The sequence below is a fragment of the Centrocercus urophasianus genome, unplaced genomic scaffold (genome assembly GCF_019232065.1).
Source record: "Centrocercus urophasianus isolate 14NV4802_14NV808 unplaced genomic scaffold, USGS_Curo_1.0 seq_12, whole genome shotgun sequence".
In the NCBI taxonomy this organism is placed as follows: Eukaryota; Metazoa; Chordata; class Aves; order Galliformes; family Phasianidae; genus Centrocercus; species Centrocercus urophasianus.
In genome coordinates this window covers 12,343,740-12,355,656 of record NW_024884364.1, presented here as the reverse complement: position 1 = coordinate 12,355,656, position 11,917 = coordinate 12,343,740, and the positions used below count along the sequence as shown (strand labels likewise).

Below are 11,917 nucleotides of genomic sequence, written 5' to 3'. Positions count from 1 at the left end.
AAAAGAAAATCTTGTTTCAGACTTGCACTTGGACATCTCAAGCTTAACAGAAAGAGACTTCTAAGCACTTCTACATTACTTCAAGGGCTAGCAACTACACTACACCAACTCCTGCCTACTCATGCACAAAATATGAGGCTCTCTTAGAAGGCAAGGGACTTCTGGAAGTTATCCAGCCCTATCCCCAACTCAAAGCAGGGCCAACTTTGAAGTCAGATCATGTTCTGTGTCATACCATAGTCAGGTTCTCAATATCCTCAAGGACAGATATTCCACAATATGTTTCATTTGTGCGGTAGAAAAAAAAAAGCATTGCTAATAATAAATAATAAATAAATAACTATTAGAATTTCTCTTGTAGATTGTCTGTTGCCTCTTGCTGTTTCCCTGGGCACCTCTAAGGAAAGCCTATTTTCCTGTCACTCATTTTTTTTTTCCCGCTCATACTCTGCCACTGCAGCCAGCAGTTATTATTTCCTCCCACCACGTACTTTTAGACTTCTTTGAAGGTTGAAAAAAAAAACAAAACAAAACAAAAAAACACCCTCACTTTCAGTCTCCCTTCATATACAACACACTGCAATCTCCTTAATGGACCTGCACAGAGGCATCGGCACCTGCCTTGCACCTTAGCACACAGAAATGAATACAAGTTCCAAGTTCAGCTGTTCCAAGTACAGCTTCAGAAGCTTAGAATAGTAGGGAATTATTACTTTTTTCAACTGGCTATGCTCAGTATGCTCTTCACCTTTTACACCTCAAACACACACTGCTGACCTAGAAGCACCCCTATGCTCTTTCTTAGAAAGCTACTTTTCTGCCAGTACACACTAAACTTCTGTTGCTGCATCAACTCATCCTCCTCCCTCTGAGAATTTCACATTCGTCCTCGCTGAAATCCATGATTTTTCTGCCAGTCATTCAGACATGAGGAAGAACTTTTTCTCTCAGAGTGGTCAGGCACTGGAATGGCTGCCCAGGGAGGTGGTGGAGTCGCCGTCCCTGGCAGTGTTCAAGAGGCTTCTGGATGACGTGCTGCGTGATGTGGTTTAGTGCTTGTGGTGGCAATGGTGATGAGGAGACGGTTGGACTGGATGATCTTGTAGGTTGTTCCCAACCTTGTGATTCTATGATTCCTTCAGCCTGCAGACTTCCCACCTCTTCACAGTTTAGTCTCAAATCACAGCGACTCCATAACTCCTCTTCTTCACTTCCCTTAGTTTTCACCTTATTTACAACTACACTGGGCTTAGCACACCTACACCAAGTGTAGCATACCAGCTACACTTAAATCTCTGGAAACACAAAATGGCTCAAGATTTATCAACCAAGGGAATTTCCTCTGCATTTCCACCGAGTTCTACAGTCCTCACCTCTTTCTGAGAGACAGAACACTCAGAATTTTTACAATGTATCACATGAAATTTACACAAAACAATTTCTTCAACAAGACTAACTTATTATTTGCCAGAAGGCAATGTAAATTATTAGATGTTTGTGAAAGCACTGACATATCAAATGATAATCAAGACATTTCACAAGAGTCAAAAGCTTATTTTATACTCATTGAACTCAACAGTTGTCTTAAACATAAGCTGGGTGCACACATTTAAACTGCACCTGATACCATAAACTGCTGAAGCATCAGAATACCACCTACCTTTAGTCAACATTTTCCTACATACAATATCCTGAATAAGTTGTTATATTGCATGTGCTGGCTAGCAGAGGAGGCTGTTCCATGCTATCTCAGCTACTGACAACACACTGAAACTTTCAACAGTATGTTCAAAAATCTCATAAGAAATGATTAGTAGTATGCCCATAGCCAAATTCTCTTGTTTATTTTCTTTAGCTCTACTGATAAATGCTTACGTACCTTAATAAAGAAATACTGCTTCTGTTTTCAAGAGACTGTATCTTAGGAAAACAGAAATACATCAAAAATGTTAATGCACAGAAGTAGTACTATTTAGACTGCCTGGTGCATTTGTACAGTACAAATATTATCTCCAACATCCATTCATCCGATAGTGTTCATAACAGTGCTTGTCCCAACAGTAATTAGTTTTCAGCTTAATCACATGCAACATGGGTGGTACTGCAAGTAAAGCAGCAACAGAGGTAGGGGTAAAGAACACCCATAAAAAACTGGATTAAGAAAGAAAGTTCAGACTAACTGCAGGAAGATACTGAGGACAAGCTTGAAGTGTCACTTTAAAAATAACTTTGACACATAGAAAAGGGGGAAATGATCATCTGTATCTTAAATGAAAATTTGACACAGGAAGAACAGTAAATAATAAGGAAGAGCCATTTACTGCTCTAAGAAATTCTAGTACTCCAGTCAATTCTAGATAAACACCATTTGACTGGCTTTAGTTCTGAGAAGGTAAGGACATGCTATCTTATTCTATGTATTACAACATTAAAAATTATTTTACTTCCAATACTACTTGAGAAAGCTGAAAAGACAAAAATATTTAAGAATGGAGTAGTCATTAAAGAGGAGAGTCTGAAAGCTTGTTATTTCCACTACTGAATCCAACAGTGACCTTCTTGCTAATGTCCAGATGTAAAAACTTGACTGCATTGGTTTCCCACACTTGAGAAAACACTGGGAGCTGGATAGAAGACAGCAGCATTTAAGAAGTGCTTTATTGTTCCTCATTTTTTCACTCTACTAGTAATTCAAACTTGACAAGCTTATCAGTAAGCATTTGAAGCAGCCCAAAGTCTAAAAGCTAATTAATGGAAAAGAAAGATGGAGGAAAAATAACATCTAGGATTCATCTATTTGATAGCTTCAGGAAGTTGTTTGTTTCAACTTGACTTGGAAGTTATTGGGCTGCGCGTAAAGTTCTTTACCATAAGACTACATGCTAAGTCACGCGGCAGCAATCACAGGCCTAGCTTTTCCAGACCCAAAGTAGCTACTAGCCATGAGTTCCCTAGGAGCCTGACTTATGCACACCTGCAGAACGTTGCCATCTGCTATTCCACACTTACACTTCTTGCCCTCCACATCCAGGAGAGGAAGACAAGCTCTTAGCTAAGAACTTTTGCATCTCTTCTTCCTTTATAGGCTGGGAAGAATTGTTTTCACTGATGTTGCCTATTACTGCAAGATTTGCTGTTTATCTCATTCCCACCTAATTTCCTCTATTTCATCTACATTCATATATTCCTACATTTCCCTTAACTCTTCTTGGATTTTTTTCCCCAGGCTTACACAACGCTCTCTCCAACTCAATCATTCTGCTTCCTAATCAGAAAACAGGAAGAGTGTTTACAGTCCTTCTAGCTTACAAACTGAAGTTTGATCAACCTCTCACATGCCTAATTCAGTAACTCACCATCCTCTTGACAAAATATATTCCTGGTTATGGTCTCTGAGGCACTGAATGCCACTGCTGTCTAAGTAAGCTCCATTAAAAAACTGATTTTAAATAGGTTACTTACACAAATACCCCCCTTCCCCCCATCCCCCCTATTCACACAAGAACAAAACCTTGTAACAAGTGACATAACAAAATAAGAGTAACTAATTAATTGCACCTACAGTTGCTCTTTAAGTGTAACTGAGAAAATCTGGCCAGTTAGCATCATTTACAAGGTCCTAAGGAAATTCCTCATGAGAAATTCTATATCAGTATCTATATGCCACAAAGTTAAGTGGTCATCAGAAAAAAGCATTTAAACAGCCTTTAACACAACATAGCCATTCAAAGCTGGAAAGCAGAAATCAGATTACAAATAGCACTAGCAAGAAGCAGTCTTATCATAGAGCTTTTTTAAGATGAAATAAACCAGGATTACAGCACAAGCACACAACACAACCCACTCACAGAATGGCTTGGGTTGGAAAGGACCTCAAGGATTAAGTTTCAACCCTGTACCACATGTGGGGCCACCAACCTCCAGATCTGGTAGAACCAGACCAGGCTGCCCAGGGCCACAACCAATCTGGCCTTGAACAGCTCCAGGGATGGGGCATCCACAGCCTCTCTGGGCAGCCTGTTCTAGCACCTCACCACTCACTCTATGGTGAGCTTCCACCTGATATTCAATCTAAATCTTCCCTTCTTGAATGTAAAACCATTCCCTTGCCCTATCACTGGCTACCCATGAAAAACGTTGATTCCCTCCTTTTTCTAATCCCTTTTAAATACGGGGACCAATATGGGCTCTAAGTTCATTCAGATTTACCTACTCAGTCTGTAGTCATAGATTCCAGTAGAGAATCTGGTTTGCACATGAAAAAACCAACAAAGGTTGCCTTCTATTACAAGACAGCAGGCCAAGACTAACTCTATGGCAACAATATGTAATGCTTCTGAGGTCTACTGCTATCCAATAGGTAACCGAATTAACTCAAAGAAACCCCACCAACATTTCCTTGGAGCACTACAAGCACTCACTGCTTAGCAAGACTACCTTTTTCCAGTTTGTATACCAAGTATTTCAGCTGCCTTACTGTGGATTTTGTTTCAAAAATTGCAACTTAGACTTCAAAATTGAAAATTTAGAGCTTTCAACTTCTGAGCAGGCTCTAAGAACATCTTATCATTAGCCACACATACTTAGTAAAATAGAATACCCCCATGCCCTCTCCTGAGCCAAAGCACTTAAATCTGCAAGGCTGTGTACCTTAAAAGCTACTAGCACCTAAAAGCTAACCAGCTGGTACAGATACTCTGTGAAAGCAACAACAGAATTCACTCCTCCTGTCACAGAACAGTCCTGTTTCCTAATACCACTCTGTGAGCAATGCTGCACAAATGGGTGGGAAATGACAATCTAAACCTGATTATTTCTGAAAAGGTTGCTTAGTCTTACAAGAAAGACGTCCTGCTAGAATCCTCTTTGTTCAACATAATCTTCATATTCCATGACATAAGATTAACTTACTTAAGCAGGCAATGAAGAGAAACACACTGAATCAAGAAATGAGTCAATCTTTAATGGGTAAACAACCATCACAATACTTTTAGAGTACTCAGTGTTCAGACCTTAACACCTCAAAATAACATTAAATTGCACTTCAACAAGCTTAGAAGTGTTCTTGCACACCAGAAGCAAAAAATGTTACTTGGTATCCTTGCTTTTCATTCATCCTAAAATCTGTGATTGCTCTGACACTGACAGATATAAAGCCTACCACTTGCTTCCACCCTGTCCATACAAATTTTATAATCACTTCTTTTAGGTAGAACAACTCAGACCTACTTCATGAAACGTTACAAATACAAAATCTGCCAAAATTTAAATAGCAGTCAAGTCAATATTATATATTCCATTATGATGTTAGAATCTACTTTTACTTATTTTTGCATTCCTTTTTTCATGAGTTTAATTACCATGCTGCAAAAGTGTTCTTCAATAACAAACATACAGAAACAGAACAGAGCTCAGGACTATTCAAAAACTGTATACTGCATATTAAATAGAGTTCTCCCCAGGTAGGAGCTGGACAAACCTCTGTTTCCACCTTAACTGATTCTGAACAAACCAGATTATCTCTCCCTCTACTTGAAGTAAGTTACTTGTCCCAGCGCAGTTGTTGCTGCTTCCTCATGTAGGAGTTTCACACCTCCATACCTACAACATAATTGATCAATATTTCATCCTCTGCAACCATTATAATCCCTTGTATGCTATCCTTACTCCTCTTAACATTGCCTTATTGGATCTACTAAAACACACCTCTCTCTACCTTCAAAAAAAAGCACATTCCAACAAGAACTTCTAGACTACATTGTCTTTTTCCCCTTGATGTACATAAAAGGCATTTGTTTTCTTGAACTCACCTCAACAACTTACTGAAAGAGCAGTGTTTACTAATGCAGCTCTATCTGTAATCAAAAACCCACAAGTTGTTTCAGATTCCACACGCATTCTCTCCTTTCCTTCCTATTTGAGGGGGTAATTTCTCTAAGGAATTGCAGATCAAATCATCACCTCTGACTGTCAAAGTGATTTCATAAAAATTTGGTTTTATGCTGTAGCTTTTCCACTAGGTTTTTTTGCTGGTGCTCTTTCCAATTCTGCCTTTTGCAGGTACTAACAGCACTGACCAATGAGAAAAAAGAACAGTGATCAAATATAATCAGCAGTTTTGGGTTCTGTCAACACCTCATCATACTTCAGGTGTGCTCACACAAGATGACACAAGCATCCTCAAAAGCTACATTCACTGACGTAGACTTTTCTCCCTTCATACTTACCTGTGACAGTTAGGCAGACAATGAAAACTACTGGGGGGAATTTTAGGGGCAGGAAGAAAAGTTACCTAAGCAGTAAGATACTGACCAAAATCTGTCTTCTCCTGCTCCTGACTTCACAGTCCACAGGTTGCTTGTACTTGAAAATTTCCCCTTCTGTCCACAGATCACACATCAAAACCCTCTGCTTCAAGAGCATTATTTCAAGACAACATTCCAACTTTTAACAGATGTTCTGAAGAGTTATCGGTCAAGTTCACATATGCCAAAAGCAATCTGGGAGCACTGACATCTCATTTACACTCATTAAGATTAAAATAGTAAGCTGCCACATGACACAGCTCTCAACTTCATTGTTACAGCTATCTTCACATTTTTACACGCACAATTAATTTGGCAAGGTTATATCAAGCCAGCAGCTCCAGCTTTCTCACCTCCAAGGAGCACAAGTCACCCTAACACCTGCTAGTGATGAGTTGTTACCTGGATTAGATGATCTATGTGGTCTTGCTCAACCTTTACAAATTCATGAAAGGGAGAGAGCGATGTGCTAGTGCAAAATATTTGCCAACTCTCTGAAAGCTAAGTCTTCAAATCTTAGTTTTTGAGACATGGCACCTTATTAATATAGGAGACAATTTGCAACAAATACAAGCAAATAATAATAAAAGCGTCTGCTATTGATCGAGTACTCAAAAGTCTTACATATAGAACATTTAACTGTTGAAGGCACTTCAAAGCAAAAGCAGTTGGGTCTATAGCACTTCTTACAGTGTTCAGCCAAGTAGCTCCAGAAAACACAGCGTAAGGCAGCACATCTTGTTTCAGTTACTTTTGCAGCAGCATGGTACAACAGCTCATGAACCGTTAAAAAAATAAGACAGACACTGATACAGACACTTAACTCCACAGCCAAGACATATTCACTGTGCGCAACACAAGAGAAATTTCTGCATAAGCGCTTCAACTTTTAGACTACTTCTGAAAAAGCATTTCATCTTCTCTAAGGAGGAAGCATCCCAGTGATCTCGCCTGAGCAGTCTCCTAGCCATGCAGAACTCCTGTGTCGTGACGAAGCACTGCAGTTGTTATTCAGCCCAACAGAAAAGCATACAAGCACATTAAGTCTCAACAAACTGTAACGGCCACAGGCTCACCGTCAAAGCAAGAAGCGCTGGCAAACTGCTTTCCTTCCTCTGAATCAACCCACGATACACTGAGACCCACCCTTCTGTCTTTCCCACAGCCGCCTTTCTTTAGGGATAGAGAGAACACATGCAATTTCCACATAGTTTCTTCAGCAAACACATGTTTTTAGGCTTAAATTAGTAATAATCATCTATTTCAGAAAGCTACACCATTGCCAGAGGGGGGAGACTATTCCATGCAAGAGCACCATCTCGCAGCAGCACTGCCCCAACTCCCTCCCTGAAAAAGCATTTCTCAGCTCCTCCACAGCTGCTTTATGATGGCACGACTTGCAGGCTGCTCGCAGTATTTTTATCACACCAACCTCCAGAGGCTTCTTCCTAACTTGTTCCTCTTTCCTTCAAGAGGAGAAGGACACGGCACATCCTATAATAAAACATCCTTGCCAACTCCTCATTGCCGCGTTGGGAATACACGGCAGAACGACGGTTCTCAATGTGCTTTTGAAGGAGAAGAAAAAAAAACGACCCCGCCGCTCCAACTGCCATAAAACCACACCGCGCACACGGGCTCCCATGCAATAAAAGAATAACCGCGCCGTGATTGAGTTCTCAACTTCCTCAATGCCCGCAAAACGGGAAGGCACGGGGGGAGGGGGGATGTGAAAGGGGGATTCTAGAAGCACAGGGCCCCGCGGCACCTGCCCGGAGGGGATGAGCCGTACGCACACGGGATATCTGGAGCTGAGGGGATCGCCGACTTCAACTCCGGGTTGCACGCACCCAAGGAGGCCAGAAGCCACCTTACACCATAACCAGCACCGGCTTCACCGAGTGAAGGGGAAGCGACGCAAACCGGCAGCACGGGGAGACGAGAGGGCACCCCACGGACACCGACACCCCCGCGCCGCCCCTAGGATGACCGCCACCGCCCGCAGGCAGCGGGGAACGCACCGGGGCGGGAAGCGCCGCTCCGAACGGCGGCGCACAAACTTCCCCACCGCGCCCGGGGCAGCGCCGCCCGCGGAGCAGACAGCGCCGCAGAGAGGCTGCGGGCAACCGGGAGGGGGCCGCGGCCCGCGCGAGTAACGGTCCTCACACTGCCGGCGGGGCCCGTTTTCCTCCCGCCGGGATCCCGCACGAAGTTTCCCCCAACTCTCCCGTAGCCCCCGACCCCGGAGCGGTTCGGGTTTCCCCGCTCCTCCTCTCTCTCCGCCCCCCCCCCCCGCCTCGGGAAGGAAAAAGTTGCACTTACTGCAGCAGAAGCGGGAGAACACCAGTCCCAGCAGCCCCAACCCCGGGGGCAGCGCCGAACCCGCCCGGCGCCGTCTCCGCTGCCACCGCCACCACCGCGGGGAGGCACCGGCCGCTGGAAAAAGTTCCCCACGACCGAGAGGAGCCGGCGGGACGCGAGAAGCGGCTCCGATCCCTGCCATACTCCAGGCTCGGCTGCTGAGTCGCTCCAGGTCCGGCCACCGCCTCCCCGCGCCGGGCGCGTTTAGCGGCGAGCAGCGAGCGCTGCGCCGCCCCCCGCCCTCCGGAGCGGGCCACACCACCCCGCCGCGGGGACAGGGGGACCGGCGGGCTCCCACCTCCTCCCCCGCTTCCTTCCTCCCCGCCCCGGGGCAAATCGCCTCGCCCCACGCTTCCCGCCCCACTCGGAGACGCCGCGAACCGCGCCCGTCTCAAGGGGGGTTCCCGTTAGCGATGCAGCGAGCGCCGGGAGCCGGTGGGAGGGGGTGAGGGCGGCCTCCCCCGGGGGGGTGTTGGTACGGCCCGCCCCGCCCCCTCCCTCGCCCCGCCCGCCCACCCGCCACCGCCCCGAGCCGGGCCGGGGGCGCCGCGCTCCTCAGCGGGAGGGGCGGTTCCACTCGGCTCTTGCCCGCCTCCCCCGTCCCACCCGGTCCGCTGGGAAAGGAGGAGGCTGCGCCGCGCGAACTGCCGGCTGCAGTCCGGGTGCCGCGCCTGAGGGTTGCGGTGCGGGCAGGCCGTGCGGGAAGGGAAGGGAAAGGCGCTTCCTTCCTTCCTTTCTTCCTTCATGGGTCGCCGGGGCGGGATCGCGCCACAACCCTCACGGTCCACCACAAGCCCTCAGCGTGTGCCCACTAGCGTTGGTCCTCTCGACACGAACTTCTCCCGGAGCACCGAGGGAGTCCTGAGGGGATGAACAGGCGGCAGCCTGGCAGAACGAGGGGTCCGGAGTGGAGGCCGAAGCCCCCCGGGGCTGGGCGGGAGATGGCACCGAGGAACGCCAAATATGGCCCTACGCAGCCCTCGAGGCCCTCGGGGAGTTTCTGTCACACAAGCGGCAGGGATCCTGGGCTGTGGCACGGTGCCCGACTGTCCCCTGGGTCAGGCTGGTGACGCTGAGAAGGGGGAAAGGGCCTCGAGCCCCTGCCTGAGGTCCTCGGGGCCCGTCCCAGGGCTGGCTGCCACCGGGTTGGACGGCTGGAGGTGGCTCTTACAGGTAACGCAGCTTCACTGCTGCATCCCCACACCAAACTGAATGTGGGCGCAGTGTTGCTGAGTGCACCCCTAAGTCTGGTAGCCATGTGCAGGAGCTTGAAAGAATGAGGCTGAGAGTGGGGTCTTTACGATCTGGATATGCTTTTTCATCTCAAATGCATTATCATTGCAAGAGTGCAAGAAAAGTACTGAATCGCCAATTATCCTATACCTGGTGCTAAGATATCCATTGGCAGTGGGTTCCCTATAAGCCCGAGAATCACAATCACAGAATAATAGGTGTTGGAAAGGACCTCTGGAGGTGATCAAATCATCTGCTTGATGCAGCATCCTTACAGGAAAGCATTTAGGTTTGTCTTGAATACACCTCCAGAGAAAGAGACCACCATACAGTGTAATATTCGATCATTTTCTTCAGTGGTGGGCACAAACTGCAGTTTCTCCCCGAGCCATGCATGGCTAAGCTTATCAGATGCTCACAAAGGAATGTTCATCCAGTCCACAGCTATGCAGAACGTTTGCCAATTAACTGCCCTCATTAGTTTGTAGCTGTGAAACAAAACCAAATTCAGGCAAAGAGTTACTGAGGCAAACTGTTAGCAGTGATGAATGTTGTACATTCGTCACCATTTTGGAGGGCAAACAAACATAACTGAGAGTACTCTCAGAGTTTTGTCAAATCAGTTTGATTCCCTATGTCCGGAGCTCAGCTCATATGAAATTCTTCTCAAACCAGTTTCACCTGGGACTGGGGTTCCAGTCTATGCAGGTGGCGCATAGGTAGGATCTTATCCAAAACTGTGTCAACAAGTTTCAGGGAAAGCTTGCTTAAAGAAAGAAGGAATATGCAGTGGAGTGGTCTTCCCACTGCTGAAGCTTCAAAGTCTGATCATTTCATCTGTTGCTGGAATCTTTGCCGTTTTGATTCCATGGAAACCAGTATATCCCTCCACGCCAATAAATCTGGATAAATATAATACTGAATTAATCATTAGAGTCTAATTTGTTTTTATACTTAGAGCCTTTTTACTTGGGAAAATTGATGAGCTATCTGCTATAGCAGAATAATTTACGTTAATACAGCTTTGCTGATATAACATTCCAGGTAGACGTATTAATTGTGCATAATTATTCCATTTCCCTGCATAGACAAGTCCTATATAGATAAATCCTTAAATCCCCCTTTATACTTAACAATCGAATCAAATTACATCTCATAATTACATTTACACCAAGTTCAAGGCACTCTTAAGCCGGGCAGGAAATATAATGGGGCCGTACTATAATTGAAAGTGCAACCCTTAAAATCCTATTTGTGGCAGCTATAATCTAATTGTCATCTGCTATATTATTTTCATTTCTACTCATTCCAAAGTAAGAAAAGGTATAAATTCCATTAAAGGGAAATGTTTTGAAGGGCTAACACGAAAATATGTGCATCTATTCACTGTGGCTAAGGAAGCAAATGCAGTTTGTCATATTTCAGCAGAACTGTGCCCAGTTTGTAGGTAACTGCTGCTAGTGCCAGGTTCAGCGCAGTTGTAATCAGGCGTCCTGGGGACTTTGTGATAGGAAAGGAAATTTGACTTCATGACATCAAAGCTAAATTTGGCTCTCCGATGCTTAGAACACTCCTGAAGGTATGATGCTCCAAACAATTAATCCTGCATATTATTGAATAAATGCATATAGGACACACTGGCTCACTTTTTGTAATTCCATTGTTACTGGCATATTTTCTCATAAAGAAATGTTTTTTCCTAAGCTGGCAGCCGTCCTGTTCGAAAGCATCTTTGTGCTGCAGAGACACAAAGGACCAGACTCTCTTTCCAGCCTGCTTTCCCCCCTTCCCGTTCCCCTACCCCCACCATTGTACACCCACCTGCCCTTCCCCCCGTGAAGAAAAGCCCTTCCCCTTCATTTAGGCCGGGTTTTTGGCAAGGCTTCTCCTCTCTGTTCTTAACCCTTGTGGTCATTTGAAAACAAAGTTCTGAAGCAGTGTGAAATTAACTTATATGCATAACATTTGAAGTGACGGCACAAATTCCCGCTGGAATGAAGGGCCATTCACTTCAGTGG

General features: G+C 45.3%; 1 protein-coding gene across 4 annotated transcripts in view; it reads right to left on the bottom strand.

Annotated features, from left to right (window-relative positions):
- The window catches only part of NECTIN3 (nectin cell adhesion molecule 3), a 63,213-nt gene extending 54,365 nt beyond the window's left edge, over window positions 1–8,848 (bottom strand). For all 4 annotated transcript variants that reach the window (XM_042810230.1, XM_042810231.1, XM_042810232.1 and 1 more), the window contains exon 1: window positions 8,628–8,848. In XM_042810230.1, coding sequence (XP_042666164.1) covers window positions 8,628–8,808 — 181 coding nt within the window. In that variant the 5' untranslated portion in view covers window positions 8,809–8,848. The remainder of the gene's footprint in view (window positions 1–8,627) is intronic.
- Between the last annotated feature and the right edge of the window lie 3,069 nt (window positions 8,849–11,917).